General features: G+C 44.7%; 1 protein-coding gene and 1 long non-coding RNA gene across 7 annotated transcripts in view; one reads left to right on the top strand and one right to left on the bottom strand.

The window, feature by feature from the left end:
- LOC128325631 (perilipin-3-like) overlaps positions 1–24,583 on the top strand; it is a 28,613-nt gene extending 4,030 nt beyond the window's left edge. For 3 of the 5 annotated variants that reach the window (XM_053251226.1, XM_053251227.1, XM_053251229.1), the window contains 6 exons: positions 4,831–4,916; positions 7,012–7,207; positions 11,103–11,185; positions 15,284–15,560; positions 15,809–16,008; positions 24,034–24,583. In XM_053251226.1, coding sequence (XP_053107201.1) covers positions 4,831–4,916; positions 7,012–7,207; positions 11,103–11,185; positions 15,284–15,560; positions 15,809–16,008; positions 24,034–24,459 — 1,268 coding nt within the window. In that variant the 3' untranslated portion in view covers positions 24,460–24,583. Of the gene's footprint in view, positions 1–2,275; positions 2,541–4,830; positions 4,917–7,011; positions 7,208–11,102; positions 11,186–15,283; positions 15,561–15,808; positions 16,009–24,033 lie in introns of those variants that run through there. The other 2 variants (XM_053251228.1, XM_053251225.1) reach the window with 2 other exon arrangements.
- On the bottom strand, positions 467–18,159 carry LOC128325633 (uncharacterized). Of its 2 annotated transcripts, XR_008307525.1 has the most exons (4): positions 18,038–18,159; positions 7,108–7,217; positions 5,058–5,243; positions 467–647 (listed from the first exon to the last, which is right to left on the bottom strand). It is a non-coding gene; the product is annotated as an uncharacterized LOC128325633 (long non-coding RNA). The 2 variants fall into 2 exon arrangements; XR_008307524.1 differs by lacking the exon at positions 467–647 and having other exon boundaries at positions 4,836–5,243.
- Positions 24,584–26,879: the final 2,296 nt, after the last annotated feature.

The following is a 26,879-nucleotide window of genomic DNA, read 5'->3' as shown; positions in this document are numbered from 1 at the left end:
GGATTTTATAAACCATAGTATGCGGAATAAATAGATATGTGGGCAAAGTGTATAGCTGAGCTGAAACAACTGAGCATTGAATCCAAGAAATATGTGTGAAGTCGTATCTCCACAGACACGTATGGACATATATGCCTGTGTTTATTATGATGGTGGTTGCAGTGGCAGGTCTGAAGTGAATATTAAGAAATTCTCCCCCTTCTCTATTGAAAACAAATGACTCACTCTGCTCTTGGCGTGAGACATTGCTCATTAACTTTATTAGAGTCCGGATAATAAAAGGATATTTTTAAAAACTCAAATCTAACATACCTCCCATGAGGAGAAAGAATGTATTACATTTCAGTATCATCTGAGGAAGGTCAGACACATTTAATCCCCCACAAATACAGTGTAGAAGGGAAGGAGCATATCTTTAATAGACCCTTTAAAACTGACTGAAAATATTTAAAGAAACTGCAACAGGTGATGCATTGGGAACTTTATTTGCACAAAGATAAAGAACAGAACAACTGTAGAGTCTGGATACACTCCAGAGAGAAAGAACTCAGACAGACAGGCACGCGCACACACACACACACATACACACGCCACAAGCCCCTCTCTTGTATAGACGTCCAGGTCCTTCATCTTGTGATTGAATGGTTCTGTGTGGAAACAAGACCTATCATTATCTTGGACACTTTTACTAAAATGTGTTTTAGATTCAGATGGGACAGTTTAATGTAAATTTCCCTTTACCATGCTCTTTCTTCCCTCCCCTGCAAGCCTAACCTCTATCTGAGCTAGCCTGGCTACTAGGAGAATATGAAAACAAATGTGTCATAGATGAAATCAATGGCACCTGGATTTCATCCATTCCTCTTGGATTTGTTTCTACTTTTTTAAATTTATTAACTAAATGAATACACATCTCTAGCTGGATAAGCACACTGCCTTCCAGATAGCAAGTGAAAACTTTGAAAAGAAGCCTGAACCTTTAAATGGGCCAATATCCATGGTCACTGCAGAGGGGCACACTACACTATCCCCTTATTCCTTTTGAACAGTGATCAAGACATAAGGGGAGTCCCCCTTATGGATTCCCCTCTGATATACTCCAGTCATCTAATGGGATTTACAGCTCCATTATTTGTGAAGGCTGAAGTGTAATCTATCAGGAGCAGAGTCTTTTCTGCAGTGGCCCCTATTCTGTTCATTACCCTTGCTTATCAGACCCCCTTGGCTATGAGTATTTCAATTTCTGTTTTGCTTGCACTTGCATGGGGCATTAGATTTCACTGCACAAGCGACGGACTTAAACAGGGGGGAGCCAGGCTTTTCTGTTTTCATTGCTGGCCTCCCATGCCACCAACCCCACTCAATGGTGATAGGGAGATGGCACAGCTCACGGAGCTGTAGCAACCATGGAGATTGGCTCCAAGGTACAGGCTCCTTCTCTGGGTTGTGCCCTGACAACTATCTGGTTACTTTCACATAAAAAGAAGGTCCCGTTAATGACAGCTGTGTGACGTAGCTAGCAACACAGATCAGCAACTTCATGATAAATGTAGATACCACATGATAAATATTGTGGTGTCTTTTGGCCTTCAATGATTAATGCTTTTTTGCCTATGGCTGCTTCAAAACCATCCAACTGGAAATCGTTCCAGGAAGAAAGAAAAGAAACTAAGGGCAGATTGACACAATCATAGTATTGTCCAATAAAGGAAAGCCCAAGATCCCGGTAGCATGCATGCTCCCACACAGCGTGTTGTGTGAAGCTGGGGGGAATCAGTGGCCTCAGATTGGCACCAACCCAACTTTTACCTGGCATCAACAGCTGGAGTTCAGATCTAAGAGGCCAGGTAGGCATGGTGCCGACCTGAGATCACTGATTTTTCCTGGGTTCACAGAACAGGCTTTGTAGGAGAATGTACACCCCTAGGATCTCCGAGTTTGCCCTTTCTGGACATCGCTCTGATCATGTTGAACTGGCCCTAAATGTAGAAAGCCTGCTGATTCTCTTTGCTGCAATTTTAAAAAGCCCAGATTTGATAGCTTGCAGTCTCTGAGATCCTATGCATCTTTGCTCAGAAGCAAGTCCCATTGGTTTCAGTGGACTGTGTCCCCAAGCAAATGTGCATAGGATTTGAAGCCTTAACTCCAGCTGTATCCAGTTGAACCAGCAGTCATAATGAAACCAATTTACATAAGTGGCGTGATTGGTTGACATGGGTTCCTACCTCAGTGCTTACCAGGCTGAAGAAACAATAGAAGCACCATGCCTTGTCACAGCTGGTTTCCCCCATGACTATTTTATCCCACAGCAAAATCTCTTTGTTTTACCCACAAAACTGTTTTACCCAAGTCCGTTCTCATATACCCTGGGAATGAACTTTTGAAGCACGCCACTGGTTCCTATGGGCCAGTGTAGTCCACAGTGAAAATGCTGCCCGAAATGAAGCTCTCCCTAGCGAGGTGTCCGCATGTAGAATAAGACTAATGGAATAATTCAAGCATCCTCCTGCCGTTCCAGACTCAGTGTTGCCATACAAAAGGTAATAAGAGCAGCTGCTTTTGAAGCTTAGTCAACATTTGGAAGATGCTGGTTCCATCGTACGGATGCTCTTGAGTTTTAGACCTTGCTCACTAAATGGTTTTTTACCAGAAGACCACATGGAGAAGGAGGGATGGGGGAACAGTGATACAGGAACTGTGCCCAGCCTAGGGTTGCCATGTCCCCCGGAATTTAGGGTAGCCCCTGGATTTTGGCTCCTCCACCCAGCTGCTAAATTCCACCCGGATTTACACAGATTTCAAATGCACTGCCCGGATTGCCCGGATTTTACTCTGGATCTGAGCACATGGGAGGGCAGAGAAGGAGGGGAAAGTATACAAAACTGTCAAATAAATAAATAAAATGCAAACTAATTAGGGTAGGAGATGCATCCTACTCAAGTTCGGGAGCTGTGCACAGTCTCGTTTTCCAGTCTGTGAGTAAAGAGCAAGGGACGGGAGGGAGGAAGTGGTCATCTTCTAAGCAACAGCTGGCTGGGAGGACTTTTCGTCCTACTTCCTTAAAGAGCTGGGTACAGCTACTGAGTAGGACGGAGCCCTTTAACCCAGCTGCTGCTTTGCAGACGATCGCTTCCTCCCACTCCTACCTTGCTTTTACTCACAGACAACTGGAAAATGGGAGCACACCCAGCTCCCAAACTTGGGTAGCTAGCGTATGTCTTGTACCCTAATTTAGAATTGTGAGAAAGAGCCTAATTGCTCTTCACTTAGCTGCCAGACTGGCTACATGGTAGGTCCCTGCCCCAAGAGGTTTACAGTCTGGAATTCAACATGGGGGAGCAACAGAGGAAGAGAAAGGAAACAGGAACAGTGGAGGGAAATGGAGGTAGGGGTGAACAGGTAGAATATGCATTTATTACAGTGACACATTCTTATGCTTGGTTACAGAAGAGCAGGAATTCCCAACTAGTGGTATTCCAGATGTTGCTGAACTACAATTCCCATCACACCCAGCTAGAATTTATTGTGGCTGGGGATGATGGGAGTTGTTTAGCAACATTTAGAGCAGTGTTCCCTCTAACAGGGATTCCTAGATGTTGTTGACTACAACTCCCAGCATCCCCAGCTGCAATGGGCTTTGGTTGGGGATTATGGGAGTTGTAGTCAACAACATCTGGGAATCCCTGTTAAAGAGAACACTGATCTGGAGTACCACAGGCTGGGGAACCCCTGCAGTAAAATATGGGGACTGAGGGTTCATGCCAAAGGCTTCATGGAAAAGCATTTTGAGGGAGGGAGGGAGATGGCACCACACAGATATTCTGGGAGGCAGTTCCAGCATAAGGGGCAGCACAGGAGAAAAATAGCATGCACACTGATAGTGCAAGACCTATAAAATGGTACATTAAGGGGACCAAATGTAGCTCAGAGGCCTACAATCATTGCACTCCTTCATAAGAACATCCCTGCTGGATCGGGCCCAAGGCCCATCTAGTCCAGCATCCTGTTTTGCACAGTGGCCCACAAGATGCTGCTGGAAGCCACAGGCAGGAGTTGAGGGCATGCCCTCGCTCCTACTGTTACTCCCTTGCTACTGCTACTCAGAGGCATCCTGCCTTTGAGGCTGGAGGTGGCCCACAGCCCTCCAACTAGTAGCCGTTGATAGACCTCTTCTCCATGAAGTTATCCAAACCCTTCTTAAAGCCATCCAGGTTGTTGGCTGTCACCACATCTTCTGGCAGAGAATTCCACAAGTGGATTATGCGGGGGGTGGGGTGTGTGTGTGTGTGTGTGTGTGTGTGTGAGAGAGAGAGAGAGAGAGAGAGAGAGAGAGAGAGAGAGAGAGAGAGAGAGAGAGATGGTTCAGAGTTATCACATGTATTGGATAACTGCTAGGAAAGGCAAATTTGGTATGGCAGTTAAGGAAAACCTAACAAGAGACCCTGCAGACTTGTCTGAACTGTCCCCAAATGTGGAATTGACTAGAGTTTTTCACTTGGGAAGACTTCAGATTTTTCCATTTGCCTTGCATAGGTGAGGTTGTATGTGTCTTGAGAGAAACCCAAGGAGTTACTCTCTATTCCTCACTAGGGGTGGCGGCGGGGAGGTGTGGTATTTATCACAGCCCCAGTGGTGATGGAAGTGCTTTAAAAGAGACAACCAAGCGGGTGTTGTGAAGCTTCTTTATCCATGAAAGACGTTCTTAGAAAAAGAAGGCATATGGCTTCTTAGTTACCCATCTTCTCTCTTACAGGCAACACTCAGCCATTGGACTCATATGTGGCCATTAGGCTATAATGGTCCTCTGACACAATCATTTTCTCTTTCCAGGGACCAGTGAAGCCACCATGTCTTCTGCAAAGCCAGAACAAAGCAACACATCCTCAGGGATCTCTGATGATAGCTTGGAAGGGGAGGTAAGTCTGTTTGCATCGTATAGCCCTGTTCACACATTATGGTGAACACTCGTGTGATCTCTGCACAGGGTGCACAGATATAGATCTGTACCTATTGGCTGACATACAGAGATACAGATCTATACATATCGGCTAACATACGTCACATAAGAGCAAAGAAGACCCCGGTGCAGTGAAAGAGCAGCCTAACAGAACTGCATCTCTGTGAATTTCCCCAGGTCACTTTCTGTTCTCTGCATTGGAGGGGCAGGAGGCTTCATGCTGGTTTCCTCCTTACTTTTTTCTTTTTCCTTTCCATAGTAAAATAGAGCTATGTGTCATTTCTGCCTTAAAACAAGAAAAGAAAAAGTGAGAGGAAATAAGTAATTAAAGACTTCCCTCTCTGCACAAACAGAAAGCAACAGAGGCAATTGAGTAGGCAATTATTATGCACTGAACTGAGTGAACAGGAAGCAACGGCCCCCTTTGGACAGAATGGCAAACTGCGAGTCCAACAGACCCTCATTTTGCCGTCCCCCGCCCCGGACTCCCAGACCACCACAACCTTCGGTCTGAGAGCCAGCAAGAGGGGCGGGGCTGGCTCCGTGGACTTCCTCCGACTCTGGAAGGACAGCCCATGCCAGCCAGTGGGATAGAAGTCTTGTGGTAGCAAGCATTACTTGTCCCCATAGCTAAGCAGGGTCTGCCCTGGTTGCATATGAATGGGAGACTTGATGTGTGAGCACTGCAAGAGATTCCCCTCAGGGGATGACCCGCTCTGAGAAGAGCAGAAGGTTTCAAGTTCCCTCCCTGCCTTCTCCAAGATACGGCTGAGAGAGATTCCTGCCTGCAACCTTGGAGAAGCCGCTGCCAGTCTGTGAAGACAATACTGAGCTAGATAGACCAATGGTCTGACTCAGTATATGGCAGTTTCCTATGTTCCTATGTTCCGTAAAGAAAATGACCACTTTTAAAAGGTGCTTCTTTGCTCAGTTAGCAGGGACACGGACCTTTGGTTGGGTGAGTGGAACTCACTACAAACCAAGGGTTCCTCCCTAGGTTTGGGAGTGAAATCAAATCAGAACTCCAGTTGGGTCCGGGAACCATGATTCCGCTCATTCGAACATCACAGGGGGTGAACCTGAAGTGAGTTTGCCTCAGGTTCCCCGTTATGTCCAGAGGTGACCAGCTACATGGGCTAAACCTGCAAAGAGGATGTGTTTAATTTTAAAGGTGCAGGAACCACAATTTTGCATCTGATTCTGGTTGGAGAAGTTCAGGGCTCTAGTAAAAACAAATCAGATCTACAGAACAAAAGTCCACCCATTCCTGTACTAGAGAATAAGAAGTCCCATTCAACTCACCAGGACAGGCTTCTGAGTAAGCATGGTTAGACTGCCCTGAATACTTCAGCAGTTACGCATATTCCAGCATGAGTATTACAGCTTAACCAGCTAGCCAATATTTAATGAGGAGAGGAGAGCTGGTCTTGTGGCAGCAAGCATGACTTGTCCCCTTAGCTAAGCAGGGTTGCATTTGCATGGGAGACTAGAAGTGTGAGCACTGTAAGATATTCTCCTTAAGGGATGGAGCTGCTCTGGGAAGAGCATCTAGGTTCCAAGTTCCCTCTCTGGCATCTCCAAGATAGGGCTAAGAGACACTCCTGCCTGCAGCCTTGGAGAAGCCACTGCCAGTCTGTGAAGACAGTACGAAGCTAGATGGACCAATGGTCTGATTCAGCATATGTTTCAGACTCCGGAATGCTCTCCCTGTGGCTATTTGCTCCTCGGTCTCCATCACGGCTTTTAGAATGCATACGAAAACTTGGCTTTTTACCCAGGTTTTTATGTGATTGTCTCCTCTGCTGCTTCTTTCTATTTTGTACAGTTATTTTATGCACGTATTTTTAAATCGTATTAGTTAGATCTCTGTTTTTATTTTTAAGCGTAATATTTTAATTGTGTAATTTTTATAGTCTTGTTTTAATTTTTCTATGTGAACTGCTTTGGGATTGTTTTAATGAAAAGCGGTATACAAATGTAACAATAAAATAAATATGGCAGCTTCCTATGTTCCTATGTTAATGGATGCAACTTTTCTGGGCTTTCTTTGCCAGAATATTTTAAAGAGAGTCAGCAGTCTGCCCTTGGTTAGCTCTGTCTGTGATCTGGTTTCTTCAAACTACACCTGCATCAAAGCAAAAAGTGCCTACCTTCAGACTGTGTGTGATGAAGCAGAGAAAGGGGTGAAGGCCCTGTCTGGGGCAGCAGCCAGCAGGGCACAACCCATTCTGACGACACTTGAGCCTCAGCGTGAGTAAAACTGAAATAGAAATGGCTGAGTTTCAGGGTGTACTGAAAAGCACAGGCTTGAACTTGGCTGGAAACGAACAGTTCTAAAATAAGCTCACAAGCTTTGTCAAATGTCTCCCCACTCACACAATGACTTTCTCAACTTGCATTGAGCTCAGGAGGCCTCTGCACATTTGTAGTGAACTCTAGAGGCTGTTCTTATGGTCAACCAAAACCAGGCTAAAGAAGCCAAGCCCAGTCATGGTTAATTGTAAGAACCACCAGGATTGCGCCTGATCCCAGTGGCGCTTCGACAGCAAAAGATAATACCCTCAGTTTGGAGGCAAGCCCCACATGTACTCTGGATCAGGACCTTGAGAAGATCCAGGAAGAGGCAGAGAAATCAGCCCCCCTTTAAAAATATCCGTCCAAACCTGCTCCATGCTGGTGCACCTGCTCTGTAAAACAGAGGTGCTCTCACCCCTGAACTTTGGGGCCAAAGTCCAGGGCCTCCACAGCCCTTGGGGGGGGCCCAAATCCTCTTTAGTCTGTCCTGGATGGTGTGGTTGCCAGGCAGAGCATGATGATGCTTAATTTGCAGGGGGAGGGGCCTCCAGTGGCCTTTAGGACCAGGCTCCAAAATTACCTAGGTGCACTCTGCTGTAAAGAGGGTCCTCACCTAGCTGTGCAGGTGCAGCTGTGATTCTTTGTGTTGTGTGCGACAGCTCCCCTGCTTACACAGGACTCCTGGCCAAGCCCTTGCTCCTGCCACTTACAACTTCCTGCATCAATCAAGATTGGCAGAAATGAGCATTATGAATCAAGTACCCCCCATATTTGCAGCGCCATGCCTTTGGTCCTATTTCTTCCTCATGCCTGTAACACTCTATTGTCACATTTGTCACAAGTATTGGGAACTACCAGGATGGATAGATGGACGGATGGACACTATATTTGTGCAGATACTGCAAGTCCGAATTTGCCCCAAAAATCCGATGCAAAAAGTTGATTTTTTTTTTACCCCAGATATAAATCAGGTTACACTCTAATGGGTAATGAAAAACCTGAATTGTGTCTGGAGTGCTCCCCGATAGCTCCCAGGGACTTCAGGGTAAATTTGGCTGATATGTGAACGTACCCTCTCCATTCCAGAGGAGAGGTGAGCTAAAAGCCCCATCTGGAAATGCTCCAGGTAATCCCCATGTAGAGTAGGGAGTAGGATCACACTTACCTTTTCATTCTTGACCGCCATGCATTGATTAAAAGAGCTGAAAACAGCTCTTTTAATGTAGAATTCTATGCACACACTGTAGGCTCTGTCTGCATATTTGAGAGCCTGTGAAAGGCACAGTCCCTGATTGCTATGCATGCACAATTGTATTCTATTCAGACCTTCAGATCAACACTTTATAGACCTCCAGAAGAAGGTGCAGATATTGGGAGTGGGACACTGGGCATGATCTCATCTCCCCTCTACATGTTTGGTTTTTTTTGTTTTTTTTACACATACTTTTTATTGAATTATGACAACATCAAAGACAAACACAAATAATACAAACACTCACAAACACACACTATAAGGACTTCCATCTCATCCTTGGAACAAGTGTTATTATCAATAATCAAGATCTTGCCTAGAGGTTAAACATTCTCTCCCCCGTAGTTCATGTAACGTTAATTATTATCAACGCCTGTATACATTGGCCTGTATCTTCTATTCTCATATACGAATTATGTCTATCTAAAAAATAAAAATAAGAAATAAAAGGTCTACTCCCTCGCATCTGTATGATTTACCAAATATCATATAAACCATAGTGCTCAATCATCTTGGTAATTTCCCCACAGTTTTTCCTCAAATCTGTTATATCCCTACAGCCTACATTACAAAAAGAAGTTCCAAAAAAAGTCCCATTAATATAGTCTGATGCCTATCTATTTCTGTTGTTTGTTTTTCCAATTTTCAACAAAATTCTACTTTTGCCTCAATAGAGGCATATATGCCCACTGCTATATACTTTGAATCGCCAACCATCTCCCCTCTACATGTTGATTCCAGAGATTTGGGCATGTTTTTTAAATACTAAAACAAGACATACTCCTTGTTGTGGATACCCTGACTCCAACATTAAACCCAGAGTTACCAATCCAGAATTATGTAGAATCCAGGCCTGTGTCTGATTCCATTTTATTAAGGAATCAATTAATGCCTGAACTCAGATGAACTGACCAGTACATGACACCCAGGTCTCATGACTTGCCTCTGGGACAGATGGTAATTGCTTTGTGAAGGTGAGGGCAATCCAGCAATGTTTCTCAATGTTTGTGAAATGGGTACTCAAGAGACACAATGGCCAGGACTGCTTTCCTGTCTCACATATATCCAAATGCTATCACGGTGGAGTTCACACCAATCATGGGTGATTGCTCTGCTATCCAGTGAATTGTCTTGAATTGCCAGGGGATAATCCTGTCTTTCTCTAAAGAAATATCTGCTACGTAGAATTAGAAACATTGTTTATACCCTATTGCTATCTTTAGAATTCCACCCTAGGTAGATGCACACAAAAGAAAATGATTTAACTGCTCTCTCTCACACCTATAGCCTTGAATTTTCCTTCTCTTAACACCTTTTTAACACTCTCAGGGGACCAGGCACCAGAAAAACAAGCGAAGATGCCCATTTGCAAGCTTAGAGATGCAGATTTGCTTTGGGAATCTCAATAGAACGATACTCTGCCCAACAACAGAAACAGGAGATGGGACTCAGATCCTGATCACCCTGGATTGACCTAATATCCTGAATTAATATCAATAATTAAAAGATAGTATCAAGAGGGTAACAGCAAATTGTCGCCTTTTGTGATCCAGGAAGGATGATAATATTTTGAATAGACTCTATGGAGATCAAATTAAAAAACAGCTATAAGAACTGAGTTCTCCAGACAGAAGGTAGCAATCTTTGCCTAACAAGCAATATTTGCTCATGTGCGCATCCCAAGTGCCTGCTGTCTAGATGTGTAGCTAAGCAGAGGCCTGAAACCTGCAGACAAGAGACTGCTCAGTGATTCTTGCCGCGGGGCGAAGAATCATGGGCTGACTCTGTCTATGAAATCCAGCACCAGCCTTTTCCATCTGAAGCCTGCATCACTCCCAAGCCCCAGCAATAAACAAGTCCTTTGAAGCCTTCTTCGTGAACCTGGTGAGATGCCTATTCAATGCACAGCTCAGCTGCTCCCCCCTTTCCCTCCTCCCTATTAATCACTGCTATCCCTTTCCTAAGCCCTCCTTCCTTCTCCCCTCTCTGTTTCTCTCTAAATATTTTATTAGGATTTGTTAGACAGCTGTAATTATTGATTGCACACACATGTGATAGCCAGGCACATTGCACTACACCTTGAATCGGAAACATGTTTAATTTGAGTGACCTGTTTGAATTTTATCCTGATGAGCAACTTTCTACAATAAAGCCCACTGAATTATTTGGGAGTGCTTTGGATCTTCTTTCTACCTTCATGCCCAGACTGTACATGGTCACTGTATAAAGAACTGGTCACTTTGTGACACTGGTGAAACAAGCTTAATTTCATATGCTTGCTCCAGAGCATATCTAGTATACAAATCAGGCTTGGTTCACAACACCCTTGCTCACAGTCCTTTTCATCCAGGATGGGAGGCTGGCTGGGAAAGAGAGTAGAGACCTTTTGGTGGTGAACCTTACCTTGGAAAACCAATTACCATCTGAAATGTGCCTTCTTGTGGGATGTCTTGTGGGACGTCTTGTGGGAAAACTTCCTTGTGGGACTTCTTAACACAGTGTGCTTTGACATCACAAGCCATAATATGCAATGAAATGTTTTAATGAGACTTAAAATGATTTCCGACAAAAATATTAAACACCTCTCTCTCTCTCTAGTTGCAACAGCAAACAAATATGCCTGTAGGGGCTTAGACACAGTGGAGGAGAAGCTGCCTATCCTTCAACAGACAGCTGATCAGGTTCGTGATGGAAATCTTTCAGAAATTATTAAAAAGTGTGAGCCAGGCCTCCCTAAAGAGGAGTTGCCAGTCTGCTGACAGACACGGGTGCCTCCTGGACCAGCCCTACCCACAAACTGACAATAGTGAGAGTCATTATTCAGCGACAGCATGTTTTGTAGGTGTTAAATCGAATGGCCTGGAAGGAAACAAGCAGGCAGTCCAACAGCTCACTAGACGTTCAGCTAAGACACTTCAAAGCCTGGGAGCCAGTGGCAGCTTCCATTGACCCTAAGTGGGGTTCCTTAATTGATGGCTTATTAGGCCTGTGCAACGCTTCGGTCAAAGCCAAATACAGAATCTCCGGCACCACACAGAGGCAACCGTTCCCACTGCACGGTGTTGTGCTTTGCACAGCACCGTTCAGGCTTCTTTAAGGAAAATGAAGCCCTAATAGGAACATAGGAAGCTGCCTTCTACTGAGTCAGACCATTGGTCCATCGAGCTCAGTACTGTCTACACAGACTGCCAGCAGCTTCTCCAAGGTTGCAGGCAGGAGTCTCCTTCAGCCCTATCTTGGAGAAGCCAGGGAGGGAACTCGGAACCTTCTGCATGCAAGCATGCAGATGCCCTTCCCAGAGTGGCCCCATCCCATAAGGGGAATATCTTGCAGTGCTCCTACATGTAGTCTCCCATTCAAATGCAAACCAGGGTGGACCCTGGTTAGCAAAGGGGACAATTCATGCTTGCTATCAGAATACCAGCCGTCTTAAGCCCAGTGCCATCTTGGAAGGCAGGCACACATGGAGTGCCGGGAATTATAGCCCTTCCGATCACTTTCCCCAAGGAAAGCCCTGGGAAGGACTGTGCTTCCCAGCACTCCGTGCACACACCTTCCAAGATGGCATTGGGGTATGGCAGGGCTTTGTTTTTCCTAAAGCTGCCCCCCTTCCCCAGTGCTGGGAAAGTCAGTGTAGTGGAAAATAGCTCTCGTATTGAAGAGTTTTTGCCAAACTTGCCCCCCAAATAGTGAGAATCTCCAAACTAGGGCTTCAGGCAGTCTGTGCCACTTGGCCTGCACAAAGCATCAAGTTGCTCAGAGGAGACAGGAATCAGCAGTTATATAAGCTGGATGGGATCCTATTGGTTCCTCAAGTCACCCAATTCCTGCTGGGCTGAATGCTGCAATACAGCCTCTGAGCTACTGCGGAGTTCAGCAGTTTCCTCTGCTTGCACACCGCCCAGCAACACAGCAAGGAGGTTCCTTGGCCAGGTTACCCAAGTCCCTGGTTCAAGACCTCAGTGATGTATCTCCAATGTCCCTCTGCAGAATACCATTAATGGCATTGCATGCCTCCCCTTTTCTGCTGTGGTCTTTCCCCTTAACTTTAAGAAGAAAGAGAAAAGCGTCAGTTGAACTGCCTGCCTTTACTTTCTCTTAACTATGATTGGGGATATTTTTCTTCACTTGAGCAAGCTCACCATGATGTTTTGAGAGAGATTCCCAGTAGGGTCAGAACAGCTGGAGGCAGCACTGTCAAGAGCCAATACGAGGAGGCAGATGAATTCTCCACTGGGAGAGCTTTAAAGCATTGTTAGTCATCATATTGTACAATGAAAGCCAGTCTCCCAACTCACTTGGATTTGGGGGATCACTTCTGGTTTCACTCCTAAAGCTCTGTCTTTACCTAGGTTGAAGTTTGGGGAAGTGGCAAAATAAGGTAGGTTTGGGGAGAGGAATTGTATTGCTTGTCACCAGTGATGACATGAGTACTAGCCAATAGATTCCTGTGAAACTCAGCAAGCACAATCCAAGCTGCACAAACGATCACAACGGATACTCTACAGCAGGGGGATGAGAATCCTATTTTCCCTGGAACAAATTATGATCCCCTTCAAGATCCTGCAAGCAGGTAACTCTCACAAGCAACCAGAAAAAGCCTCCTGTGGGAAACTGGTTGCTGGATATCTCAAGGAAAGGAGAAAAGGGCCTTCAGCTGCCACATGTGACAGTGCATTGTATTTGTGGCCATAACATGGCAGGGGGCAGGGTTGTGTATCATTGCTATTAGATGTCCTGCCCAAAGTTGATTTCAGAACCATGGCCATTATTATTATTTTGAAACATTAGGAAAATGCAATTTTCCCACAACAGTATCACTTTCTTTTGGGGGGAAATATATGGACTCCCTAACAGCAATGATGCTTTTATTGCACGGCTCCTCCCCTGACAAATCTTTGGGGGAAAGGCCTGAGGGTCATGTTCTTAAGGCCTACCTCTGTATCTGAAAACTTAACATTAAGCTATCCCGTTTGCAATCTATTCACTGCTATCCTTTCTTAATCCAGCTAGTGGAAGGAGACCCCAAGTGGGGGGTCATATCCTGACCTAAGATGGGTCATAACAGTGGCATTGCCACCATTTTCTTTTTTCTTTTTTTAAAGAGAAAGGCAGGAGAAGGTGACCAAAGGCATAAAAGGATAGAGCTGATGTGGTTTTAATATTTGTGTAGCAGAGAAAATTGTTAGTATGTCTCATTCCACTGCATGACCAGCTGAACTTCCCAACATAAGAACAGCCCTGCTGGATCAGGCCCAAGGCCCGTCTAGTCCAGCATCCTGTTTCACACAGTGACCCTCCAGATGCCTCTGGGGAGCCCACAGGCAAGAGGTGAGGGCATGCCCTCTCTCCTGTTGTTGCTCCCCTGCAACTGGTATTGAGAGGCATCGTGTCTCTGAGGCTAGAGGTGGCCCACAGCCACCAGCCTAGTAGCATTGATAGACCTCCATGAATTTGTCTAAGCCCCTTTTAAAGCCATCCAAACTTGTGGCCATCACCACATCTCATGGCAGAGAATTCCATAGATTAATTATGCGATGTGTGAAAAAGTACTTCCTCTTGTCGGTCCTAAATTTCCCGACCTTCAGTTTCATGGAATGACCCCTGGTTCTAGTGTTGTGAGAGAGGGAGAAAAAATTCTCTCTGTCCACCCTCTCCACTCCATGCCTAATTTTAGACATCTCGATCATGTCTCCCCTTAGTTGCCTCTTTTCCAAGGTAGAGCCCCAGATGCTATAGCCTAGCTTCATAAGGAAGGTGATCCAGGCCCCTGATCATCTTAGTTACCTTCTTCTGCACCTTTTCCAGTTCTACAATATCCTTCTTAAGATACGGTGACCAAAACAGTATGCAGTACTCTACATGTGGCTGCACTATAGATTTGTATAAGGGCATTATAATATTAGCATTTTTATTTTCAATTCCCTTCCTAATTTATCCCTAGCAGGGAATCGGCCTTTTTCACAGCTTCCACACACTGATACTTTCAACGAGCTGTCCACCACGACCCCAAGATCTCTCTCCTGGTCAGTCACCATCTTCTATTAATACTACAGGAACCCTGTCATTCCTGGTAGAAAAGCAGGATGGTGTATTTGTATGATGAACAAACATAGTCTGTATTTATTTTTGTTCATTTATCCAATTAGTTTCTATCTCTTAATCAAAAGGGACCCTAAAAGCAGCTTACATGTCATAATAATTAAAAAATAGTGTTAGAGGGGTCTGCCTCTGCCCTCTCTGACATACCGTATTGCTCTGAGGTAGCTTATCTTCCTGCCACAAAGCCCAGTTCTCATTAGTGTAGAATCCAGAGGAAAGAGTTGTATGCAAGGACAAGACAGTGGCGTTGAATCAGAAATATTAACAGTTTGATGAGATATTATTTGCAGAGAGACAAATGCAGTCTGCCTTCAGTGCTCTTGCTGCTGGCTGTTTGTTAGCCCCACCTCAACTCCAGAGCTGGAATAAAAGAATCTAAAGCACCATTCAAAAGCTGGCCTGGAACAAGGAATGGATTAACCCCAAACACCACAATTAGGTCACTGGGCTGTTGATCCCCTTTCATCTCATTATAGTTTCCTGATTGCTGGCCACTGGGTGATCCAGTGCTTGACTGTGTGCTGCTTAATAGTCTCTTCCTCCCAGGATAGCAGATCTCTTTAAAAAAACCCACTAAAGTCCCATGCCTTAGGTTATAGTTAAAGGTGAGTCCTGGGTATGAAAAGATTGAAGATTACTGCTTACATCCAAAGCCACCTTTCCTTTGGTTCTTGTAGGTTGTCTTCGATACCAAGGAGTTGATGTCTTCTAAAGTCACAGGTGCCAAAGACGTAGTAACCCGCAGACTATCAGGAATGGCCTGTAGAACCAAAGACGCCGTACAGGGCAGCATGAGGATGACAACATCCATGGTAACCAGTAGCATGAGTGTTGTGATGGGAACGAGAATGGGCCAGTTGGCCAAGAACAGCGTGGAAGCCGTGCTGGTCAAGTCCCACGCGTTTGTGGATCACTATCTCCTCATCACAGATGATGATATGAGTAAGAACTCAGGTTGGTTTATCCGTACATACAGCTTTGATAATGCCTCTTAGATGGCTTCATAAATTAATAATGTGCAAACATAGGGATGTGGCCAGCAAACAGTTAGCAAAAGCATCCCAGGCAGTGCGTTCCACCAACTCTCCTTCATGCAACTGGTCCATGAGAACTGGGGATGCGGGAAATGCCAGACTGCTTTTTGCTTACACTCAATCTTTCGTCTTACCTGGCAATCATGTTATGATTTTGTTTCCATGCAGTTGAACTTAGACCGTGTTGCGGAAGCCAAGGGGAGGCTCCTGGGCAGCCAGCAGAGGAGTTGCTGGTAACTTGTGATGGCTACATGGGATGCTTGATTTCCCTGCTGAACAAGTGCCAGCGCTATGCTTCCCAGCGGTCTCAGCACCATGCTAGGCATGCCAGCTGGAGCCTCCAAAGAATCTTCCACCACCACTATGAGGTAAGTGGGGGAGAATTTATCTTCTTCCCCTAGGGTTGCCATATCCAAGCTTCCCAAATCCGGGTGGCCTAATTTGTATATTATGCAAATCATGTGGCAGCTAATTTGCATTTTATTTATTTATTTGACAGATCTGTATGCTTTCCCCTCCTTCTCTGCCCTCCCATGTGATTGGCTCCAGAGTAAAATCCGAGCAATCTGGGCAGTGCATTTGAAATCTGTGTAAATCTGGGTGGGATTTAGTAGCCGGGTGGAGGAGCCAAAATGCAGGGGCTACCCTAAATTCTGGGGGGCATGGCAACCCTATATTTCCCCATTTTATTTTGCTTGCAGATGGAAGAAAATAATGACACCACCTAAATGGTGTAATGAGCATCCTAAAATCCCATTAAGTGTCCAACTAGTGGACTATAATGCCAACTTGTTTTGAATGGATTTATTTCTTCCAAAGCATGCAAATAATTCACACATAAGGATGCAGGAGAAATACGGTTCAAATGGAGAAGAAATCACAGGAGGTACATTATTGCAGATAGAAAGTGTTGGTTCTTGATCCTTTAGGTGAAAGGATGGTGGTTTTACTAGCTAAATTGGGACTTTCCCGGTGAGTACCAGAGAGAAGGCTTCGGCAATATGCACTGCAGAGAGAAGTAAACAAGCATGCAGGGCTGCTTGTACAGGATTGGTTGGCTGAGAGAGAGGCATTGCCAATCAATCCCTGGTGCCTTGATCTTGACTGTGATTTTGATCTGTCTTGATCAGGTGATTTCTGCTCACAAACAAGTATACAGGTACACTTGACTGATCTATGATTCATTCAGAGTGATTCTCCTAAAGATTACACAAACTGCTGTAAAGACTAACGCAACAATAACAAGATTCTCCACTATGCCTGAAATTGTAACCCTGATGCCCTCGTGGCAACTGGGCATGGTAATGAATCTACCCCCGTTCTCCCTTGCAGGGCAATTCGACCAGTCACAAAGCACAGAACTTGTGGGATTTTTGAAACGCCACCTGCTGTTCAGTGCTTGCAAACCTTTCTCTATTCATTGCTGCTTTAAATCTGTAATGAAAAGAGATAGATTTCCAAGCGCTAGAGTTTCAAAAATCCCATGAGTTCTGCGCTTTGAGTGCGGCCTTTGCTGGTCTATGACTGTAATAACCTTTATCTACCCTTCAGGGGCGTAGCAAGGTTGGAGTGGGCCCAGAGACAAGATTTTAAAATGGGGCCCCCCCACTCAAAGTCCAGGGCCTCCGCACACCCCAGGCCCCCAAGGATTTAAGTCTGATATTCCAAAATAAGTATGCTGCCTGGAAATACATTTCACTGAATACACACACGCACACGTCACAATATATAGTGATATACATTGAGTACTATACATTTGTTTTACTTTTAATGCCTAGAACACACTAGAAAGATGAATGATTAAAATGGGCCCCTCGCTGCAGATTAGCCAAGGAGACTTTCAACCATGCAGGGTGAGCCTATGTTTGTTTTCTCAGAATTCTGAACAAATTCAGTCAAGTTTGATTCCAGGAGGTTTTTCACAGGAGGCTTTTAAAGCCCTTTAAGACACATCTCCTCCTCTGGAATGGAGGTGCTGCATTCACAGGTGGGCCAGATTGACCCTGAAGTCCCTGCAAGTTATTGGGGAGCAGTTCACACACAAGAAAAATAAAATAAAATAAAAGCAGAAGGCATGCTTCACAGTTCTCACTCAGACCTTCTGGGTTGCAAAACAACTTGAACATAAGTGCATTTATAAATGAATGAATAAAATAAATATAATACTGTTTCTTCCAGAAGTTTTTGTAATTTTCTGCCATGAAACAAGCCACTTATAGGACTTTTTAGATAGTTTTTTTTAAGCCAGCAAATTTTCCAAGCTGTTTAAAAATAAATATTCAGAGACTTCTCAGTCCCCCCCCCCCCATATCAAAGCCCTATGGCAAGCAGATCCCTATATATCCGGGTGGGGGTGGGGGTGGGGAAGGTAACCACAAAAAGGAGTTCACACTCTACCTGGCAGCAGGGGGTCTTCTGCTGCAGAGAACAGTGGTGGCCACTCTGGCTGCCTCCTCCTTCCTGGCTGGCTTGGGCCCTACTGGAGTTCAGGCTTCACAGAGGCCTACACCAGACCTCCGTGGAAGCCCCGCCCACCCGCCGATCAGCTGAGAGGTGGGTGAAAAGGAGCTCTTTGCAGCTTGCCTGCTGCCTCGATTGCCGGCCAGGAGAACAAGCTGGAGAGACGGCGAAGAGGGCAAGGGGCTGAGGAGCCTTGGGGCTGGGCAGGGGGCAATGGGGAGTCACGTGAGGTGCCTCTGGGGGGCCCCTCCAGGCAGTGGGGCCCCCAGACAACTGTCTCCCCTTGCCCGATCGTTGTTATGCGCCTGCTACCCTTTGTGTGTGGCCACAGAATCAAATCATGCTGCAAGGGAAAATGAGAGCCTGAACCATGAGTGAAACAACTTTATAAAGTTATTCAGAAAAGCCCAAAGGCCCATATAATAGGGCCAATTTAGACATCATGTGGAACCATACTTAAATCATGGTTCTTGTAGTGGATTTTAGCCCAGCCTTTGTCTCAAAGCAAGCCCATGTGGGGTGAAGAGAAATGCTGACTCATTCCCTCCATGTCTGCTCAACAAAGGCTGTTCCTTTTAAAATTTAAACTGCTTCCCTAGTAGCTGATTCGCTGCCACCATACCCTAATTATTACAGAGTTTGCCCCGCACACCTGGATTCAGGTGAATATCCAAGGAGATCTTCCTTCCATTTTCTAAGGGAAAAGTGTGCAACTCATACATGCACATATGGTGGGAGTATGAAACTGTGTCTCGATTCTGGTCCAATGTGCATATTGAAATTCCTAAAGTTATTAGATGGCCCTTGTCATCAGCACCGAAATACGCTTTTAACGAAATTCTCTGTACCCTTAATGTGTTCATAGTCAGAACATAGGAACACAGAAAGATGCCTTATACCAAGTCAAACCATTGGTCCATCTAGCTCAGTATGGTCTGCACAGACTGGCAGCAGCTTCTCCAAGGATGCAGGCAGGAGTCTCTTCAGCCCTATTTTGGAGATGCTGCCAGGGAGGGAACTTGGAACTTTCTGCATTGCAAGTGTTTTTCCCAGAGTGGCCCCATCACCTGAGGGGCATACCTTACAGTGCTCACACATGCAGTCTCCCATTCAAATTAAAATCAGGGTGGACCCTGCTTGGCAAAGGGGAGAATTCATGCTTGCTGCCACAAGATCAGCTCCCCCACCCCACCGTGAATATCCACCTTTTGTTTGCTCTGTGAATTCATGATATTTTTTTTTTCTTTATTTATCATATTTATATACCACCTGATATATACATCTCTAGGTGGTGTACACTGTCCAAATTACAATATTAAATAAAAACAACCAACCAAAACAGTTTCACAAATTAAAAACAATTCAAGGAGTAAAACAATTGTACAGAACAAGACAATTAAACAGTTTAAAATTAATTTTAATTAAAAGCCTGGGAAAACAGGTGTGTCTTAAGGGTCTCTTAAAAAACAGTCAGAGATGGAGCAGCTCTTATTTCTAAAGCCCTGGGGCAGCCATAGAGAAGGTCCAGCCCCAAGTTGACACCAGATGAGTAGGCGGCAACTGTAAACGGACCTCCCCAGATGATCTCCTCCCCTAAAAGGCAGGGTTCATGATAAGGAGATGCTCTACTTAAGAGAGTAGAGTACTCTTAAGTACCTTAGACCTAAGCCGTTCAGGTCTTTATAGGAAATGATCAGCAGTTTGAATTTTGCTCAGAAACATATTGGCAGCCAGTGCAATTCTTTCAGAACTAGTGTTAACCAACCTGGCTGCTGCATTCTGTACCAGTTGTAGTTTCTGGACTACATACAAAGGCAGTTCCACGTAGAGTACATTACAATAGTCAAGCCTGGAGGTTACCAGGATATGTACTACTGTTAGGTCATTTACCTATAGAAATGGGCTTAGCTGATGTAGCAGCAGAAGCTGATAAAAAAACCCACTCCTGGCCACTGCCTCAGCCTGAGAAACCAGAGAGAGTTTTGGATCCAAGAGCACTCCCAAGCTATGTACCTGATTTTCAGGGGGAGTGTAACCCCACTGAGAATGGCAGATCTAAACCATCTCTCAGGTTCTCTCTCTCTCTCTCTCTCTCTCTCTCTCTCTCTCACACACACACACACACTCAGTACCTAGGTCTGATTTGGATTCAACTTCAGTTTGTTATCCCCCATCCAGCCCAATACTGCCTCCAGGCAGGCATTTATGCCATTTCCTGATGAAGCTGATGTGCAAGAGTTTGTTGCAGAATGTTGTCTGAAAAACTGACAAACAAAATTTGCTTCTCAAAGGGATTAGGCAGGTCAGAATATTTTTGACATGGCATCCATTTATTACTTTTATCAAGAACACTCCAATTTTACTTGCAGAAGCATGGCTTGCAAGGGCAAGTCTTGCCTCACAAATCTTTTGGAGTTCTTTGAGAGTGTCAATAGCATGTGGACAAAAGGGATCTGGTTGACATAGTATACTTGGACTTCCCAAAAGCTTTTGACAAAGTTCCCCACCAAAGGCTCTTGAGTAAACTGAGCAGTCATGGGATAAGGGGACAGGTTCATGTGTGGCTTGGTAATTGACTGAAGGACAGGAAACAGAGGGTAGGAATAAATGGAGAGTTTTCACAATGGCGGGAAGTAAGAAGTGGGGTCCCCCAGGGATCAGTACTAGGACCAGTGCTTTTTAATTCATTCAGAAATGATCTAGAAGTTGGGGTAAGCAGTGAAGTGGCCAAATTTGCAGGTGTAATGACCTGCTGGCCAGCTGCCCAGCAGCTGGGAACCACTCTCTTCAGAAGGGACGGAGGAGCCTCCAGACGCACTCTGACAGGAACTGGGACAGAGCGTAGTCCAAAAATGTTGCCAAAAGTCAGCACTGGGGACTCCACAGTCATCAGGATCAGGGGTGAACACGAATCATGGTCAGTCACAACAAACAGGTCCAGATTTCCAGATCAAGGTTGCTCACAGTAAGGGCTGGTCACCACAGACATTGCTTCCAGCACAGATCCAGATCTCAGGCTCCTCTAAATAGGCGGTGTGCTGAGAGTCCCACCCATCACTGCCGCTGAGCCTTATCAGGGAGATGCAGCCGGGTCAGAGCTGGAACACCTGTTTTGTCTGACCAGCCTTTCCGACCTGTGGCGTTCTCCCTTTGAGCCTCTATTCTGGCCAAACATCGCTGGCGATCTGGGACAGGTACCTCAACTTCGGGTGCCTCAGAGGCTTTATCAGGAGGAAGGGAAGGAGGCAGAGGGGCCTGCAAGCCTGTCAGCTCCTGCTCTAAGTCAACTGGAGTCTCAACCTGCTCCAAGTCTTCATCTGAGGAATCCTCCTCCATGACCCCTGTGGAGGTCATCACAGCAGGTGACACTAAACTATTTAGAGGAGTGAAATCCACAACAGATTATGAGGAGCTGCAAAAAGGTCACTCCAAACTGGGATAACTACTCGTGACAAAATGGCAAATGTGGTTCAGTGTAAGCAAGTGTAAAGTGATGCATATTGGGGCAAAAAACCCAAACTTCACATGTACACTGTTGGGATCTGAGCTGTTGGTGACTGATCAAGAGAGAGATCTTGGGGTCATGGTGGACAGCTCATTGAAAGTGTCGTCTCAGTGCATGGCAGCTGTGAAAATGGCTAATTCCATGCTAGGAATCATTAGGAAGGGGATGCTAATATTATAATGCCCTTATATAAATTTATGGTGTGGCCACATCTGGAGTATGCGTACAGCTTTGGTCACCATATCTTAAGAAAGATATTGTAGAACTGGAAAAGGTGCAGAAGAAGGTAACCAAGATGATCAGGGGCCTGGATCACCTTCCTTATGAAGCTAGACTATAGCATCTGGGGCTCTTTACCTTGGAAAAGAGGTGACTAAGGGGAGACATGATCGAGGTGTCTAAAATTAGGCATGGAGTGGAGAGGGTGAACAGAGAGAATTTTTTTCTCCATCTCTCACAACACTAGAACCAGGGGTCACCCCATGAAACTGAAGGTCAGGAAATTTAGGACCAAGAAGAGGAAGTACTTTTTCACACAGCACATAATTAATATATGGAATTCTTTGCCATGGAACATGGTGATGGCCACCAGATTGGATGGCTTTAAAAGGGGCTTAGACAAATTCATGGAGGACAGGTCTATCAATGGCTACTAGTGGTGGCTGTGGGCCACCTCCAACCTCAGAAGCATGATGCCTCTCAATTCCAGTTGCAGGGGAGTAACAGCAGGAGAGAGGGCATGCACATACCTCTTGCCTGTGGGCTCCCCAGAGGCAACTGGTGGGCCACTGTGTGAAACAGGATACTGGACTAGATAGGCCTCAGGCCTGATCCAGCAGGGCTGTTCTTATGTACTTTGAGGGGCACTTCCAAGTCAGAGGATGAAGATAGGCTATGTCCTCAGGTTGTGGTAGAGATGCTGGCTCTGGTCCCCCTGATTCTCCTAGTGTGGAGGGTCCTGGTGGCACTAGTGTGCCCAAGGTGTGGATCATAGAGTCTTCCTTCTCTGGCCTCATTCACACTATCTTTTGAATTTAGGTTTAATGTGGGTTTCTGACATTAGCGTGATTGTGTGAACCCACTCCAAGATGGTTTATGGCCTGAGATGAATCTGAGACTCCCACCTTGGTGTGAGTTCACACAATCATGCTAATTCAGTAGCCCACATTAAACCTAAATTCAAATGATTATATGAACCAGGCCTCTGTCTCTTCCCCTCAGCTACCCACTTTGTTCCCCAACCCGTGGGAAGGGTCCTAGATTCGGGGCCATGACACTGACAAACACTAGCCCCTTAAATATAAATTCTATAAAGTTATTTTGTAGCATTAACATGTAAGCTACCTATGTTTATATTCTGGCTGTTCTGCAATGCTTCCATGTCCTCTTAGGCTGCCCTCATCACTAATATTCCCAGCTATGGATCCAAAAGGCCAGGATGCTGATGGTGTCAGTCAGCAAGGTTGCTAACTGACTGGGGGGAAACCATCATGATTTGCAGAAATCAGCAGGCGAAGCTTTTCATGGGATGGAAGTAGGCAGTACCATCTGCCAGTAAATTGCAGTATTGTTAAGTGCACAAGAGCAGGGATTAGTGAAAAAGTTGGCGACTGCACCCCAGAATGTACCTCTTTTGCCAAGTTCCATCAAGTTCCATCTTTAAATGTCATACTGTCTCTGACAGCTTTTTAAAAGTCTTTAAAGACGCATCTGTTCACCCAGGCTTTTAATTAATATTGTTTTATGGTCTTAATGCTGTTTTAAAATATTGTTTTAAATTTTTTTAATTGTTGTAATGTTTTAAACTTTTTGTTTTTGTTTTAACTAATATTTTACTTTCTGTTTTTATTTTGTTGTAAACCGCCCAGAGACATGCGTTTGGGGTGGTATAAAAATATGTCAAATAAATAACTAACCCCTGCTAACTTGGCAAAGAGGCACCTTTTAACGTGGTGATTCTCTTTATTTAGCAGGGGGAGAGTAACTGGCCCAATCCACCCCCAGCACAGTACCTCCAGTGACTGTTGCTGGTGTCTATCTTATGTTTCTTTTTAGATTGTGAGCCCTTTGGGGACAGGGAGCCATCTTATTTATTTGTTATTTCTCTGTGTAAACTGCCCTGAGCCATTTTTGGAAGGGTGGTATAGAAATCGAATAAATAATAAACAAACAAACAAATAAATAAATAAATAAAGTATGTCAAATAAATAAATATGTTGAACAAATAAATAAAATATGTCAAATAAATAAATAAAATGTCAGATAAATAAATAAAATGTCAAATAAATAAATAAATATGTTGAATGAATGAATGAATGAATGAATGAAATATGTCAAATAAATAAATAAAATATGTCAAATACATACATACATACATACATACATACATACATACATACTCACTCTCCAATGTATGTTTGCATTCCAGGAATGGAAGGCTTGGCTGGTGGCCCTGTACTATACAATCACCCTGCCTCTGAGAACCGCCTACCTGATCATCCTGTTCACCATTGAAGAGCTGGCAGCCAAGTTTCAAGAGAATGTGCCGCAAGCCTCTTATCTCCTGGAAGAACTCCAGACAGCACTCCTAGCCATAGAGTGCCTCCAGAGCCTCTGCAGGAGAATCTTCAGCCGGGTGTGGGAAAAGATGTCAGAGGAGGAGAACTTGAATGCCCTCCTGAACTATGTCGCCCAGACCTTACCCTTTTGCTTCCTTGCGAGCTACAGCAAATACAGTACCTGTACGGACTGCACCATGAGGGCATTAAAGATCATACAGAAGATGCAGATGTCAAAAGAAAACCTCATGGAACTGAAGGAATCTGGCAGCGGCTTCGTGGCGGCAGCCTCCTGAGCCACGGATCTGGCTTGTCTGTGGACGACCAAAGTGTGCAAAGTGAATCCACGTGAATGTTTTCAAGGACTCGTAGATTAGATCCTAGGGCAACAACAATCTTGCAGTAAAATAAGTGAATCAAGACCTTCTCGTGGGTGTCTTCATTCCCTCCTTGAATATCCAGGGAGACTTGACTCTCAGCGGTGGACTGAGAGGAGGTAAATGGCCCAAGTTCCACCCCATCAACTTTAAGTAAAGAGTGGGGTGTAACTTATCCTTGTTTCCCTCCTACGCACAAGGAAATCTTATGTGGAATTCACGGACGTTTATTCAGCAGCAACTCAATTTTCTCAATCTCCTTTCCCTCCCTCTCCTTTCTGACTCTCCCCTCACCCTCTCTACAGGACCCCCCTTGGGACAAATGTCCAAACAAATAAAATGCAAAAGATAACCGGATAGGATACAACAAGATCTTTCTTGGGGCTCCTTCTAATATTCCCTTTAGGATATATGGGAAGCCCTGCAGTCAGAATATACTCCTTCTCTGCCACTCTGGTAATATTAGAAGGAACATAGGAAGCTGCCTTATACCGAGGCAGACCATCGGTCCATCTAGCTCAGGATTGTCTGCACTGACCGGCAGATGTTCTCCAAGCTTTCAGGCAGGAGTCTTTCCCAGCCCTACCTGGGGATGCTGCCAGGGAGTGAACTGGCGACCTTTGGTGTGCAAATCAGATGCTCGACTACTGAGCTGCAGCCTCATCTGGAGATATCTTACAGCAGTCAACACTCATACATAGTCACTCATCCAAATGCAAACCAGGGTGGACCCTGCTTAGCAAAGTGGACAATTCATGCTATCGCAAGACCAGCTCTCCTCCTCCTGAGCTATATGGGAGAAGCCCACATGGCTCTTTCCCCTACCAGGATCTATTCATTGTGCAGGAAAGGTGAACCTGGCATGAGAAAAGCCATTCCCATAACATAAAGATAACATCAGGAGGGAGGGGATAAGAGGCTGCTCCCCCGCTTGCTGCCATTTCATAATAGCTGCCTATGGCTCAGTCTATACATGTGGCTGAATGGACTGTACCACTTCAGACTGCAGATGGGGGGGGAGCACACTCTTGAATGCTCCCTTGTGTAGAATTTGCAAGAGGAAAACTAGCACCTCAGGGAGAAATTGACTAGCCCAGCTGTCTCTCTGCTGCCATGACAATTCCTATTTTTGCTTTGGCCGGGTGGGGGACAGGGGACACACAAATATTTATATACCACTTTTCAACAAAAGTTCCCAAAGTGGGATAGATAGATAGATAGATAGATAGATAGATAGATAGATAGATAGATAGACAGAATAGCTCTCTGCCTCCAAAGGGCTCACAATATTTTGTTTTTAAAGAAACATAAAATAATCCCCAGCAACAGCTACTGGAGGAATGCTGTGCTGGGGATGGATAGGGCCAGTTGCTCTCCTCCTGCTAAATAAAGAGAATCACCACTTTAAAAGGTTCCTCTTGCTCAGAACTTGCACTGAGCTCCTACTAAGAATGAACTGAAAGGAAAGTTCTGCAGCTGGGCATATACCCTAATTTCTCTAAATTAGAAGTGGTTCAATCTAATTTCCTGAAGAATATATTTCCGGTTCCCAGCTGTGTTCCTAGGGCGGTTCTATGGCTGGAAGCAGGGTTGCTCAAAACAGAGGCTAGGGCTTGGATTATTATTTTTGAATTCTAGCTTAAGCTGATTTCCCATCCCATTGGTTTATCTCCATTGGTGCTAAAGGACATATATCACTCAAGGTGGGGAAAAGGGGTGGAGGAAAGGCTATATTATTACGGTTTTTCTCCCACTGCACTGCTAACCCTGGGTAATGAAAACACCAGACTCAAAATAAGGGAAATAATTTCATATGGAGAGCATATTTGCCCCTGTGGCTCTGGTGAAATTGAAACAACAGCTCATGTACTCTTGTACTGTCACTATTACCACGATATTTGGCATAAGCTCATCTCTACAGATATTAGCTCATATCCAAGCTGTACTGATTCCTTTTACCTAAATTCCCGCTTGGCAGATCAGAATGACTCTAGATCCTATAATGTGGCTAAGTTCTGCCTTATAGCTAGCAAAATTCATTTAGAGCTCATTAAGAACTAAATATTGAGGAGATTTAACACCACTCTGTAGTAATTACATAATTTTGCTGTCTTGCTACCTTTATACTCAGTATCATTCTGTTATTAGTGTTGACTAACCTTTATATATAGTTTTATGTTCATAGTTTTAATAACTTCTAGCTTCTTCTACTTATTATACTAAGTAATTTTATAGATACTTTTTATTATTTTGTAGGAGTAGATTATTTGAATCATTTTTGTCCATTTTGCTGTTGTGCTGGTCAAAGACCGAAATAAAGACTATTACTATTTGAAAGG

Source organism: Hemicordylus capensis, chromosome 5 (genome assembly GCF_027244095.1).
Source record: "Hemicordylus capensis ecotype Gifberg chromosome 5, rHemCap1.1.pri, whole genome shotgun sequence".
Classification (NCBI taxonomy): Eukaryota; Metazoa; Chordata; class Lepidosauria; order Squamata; family Cordylidae; genus Hemicordylus; species Hemicordylus capensis.
This window is presented reverse-complemented; position numbering and strand designations above follow the sequence as displayed.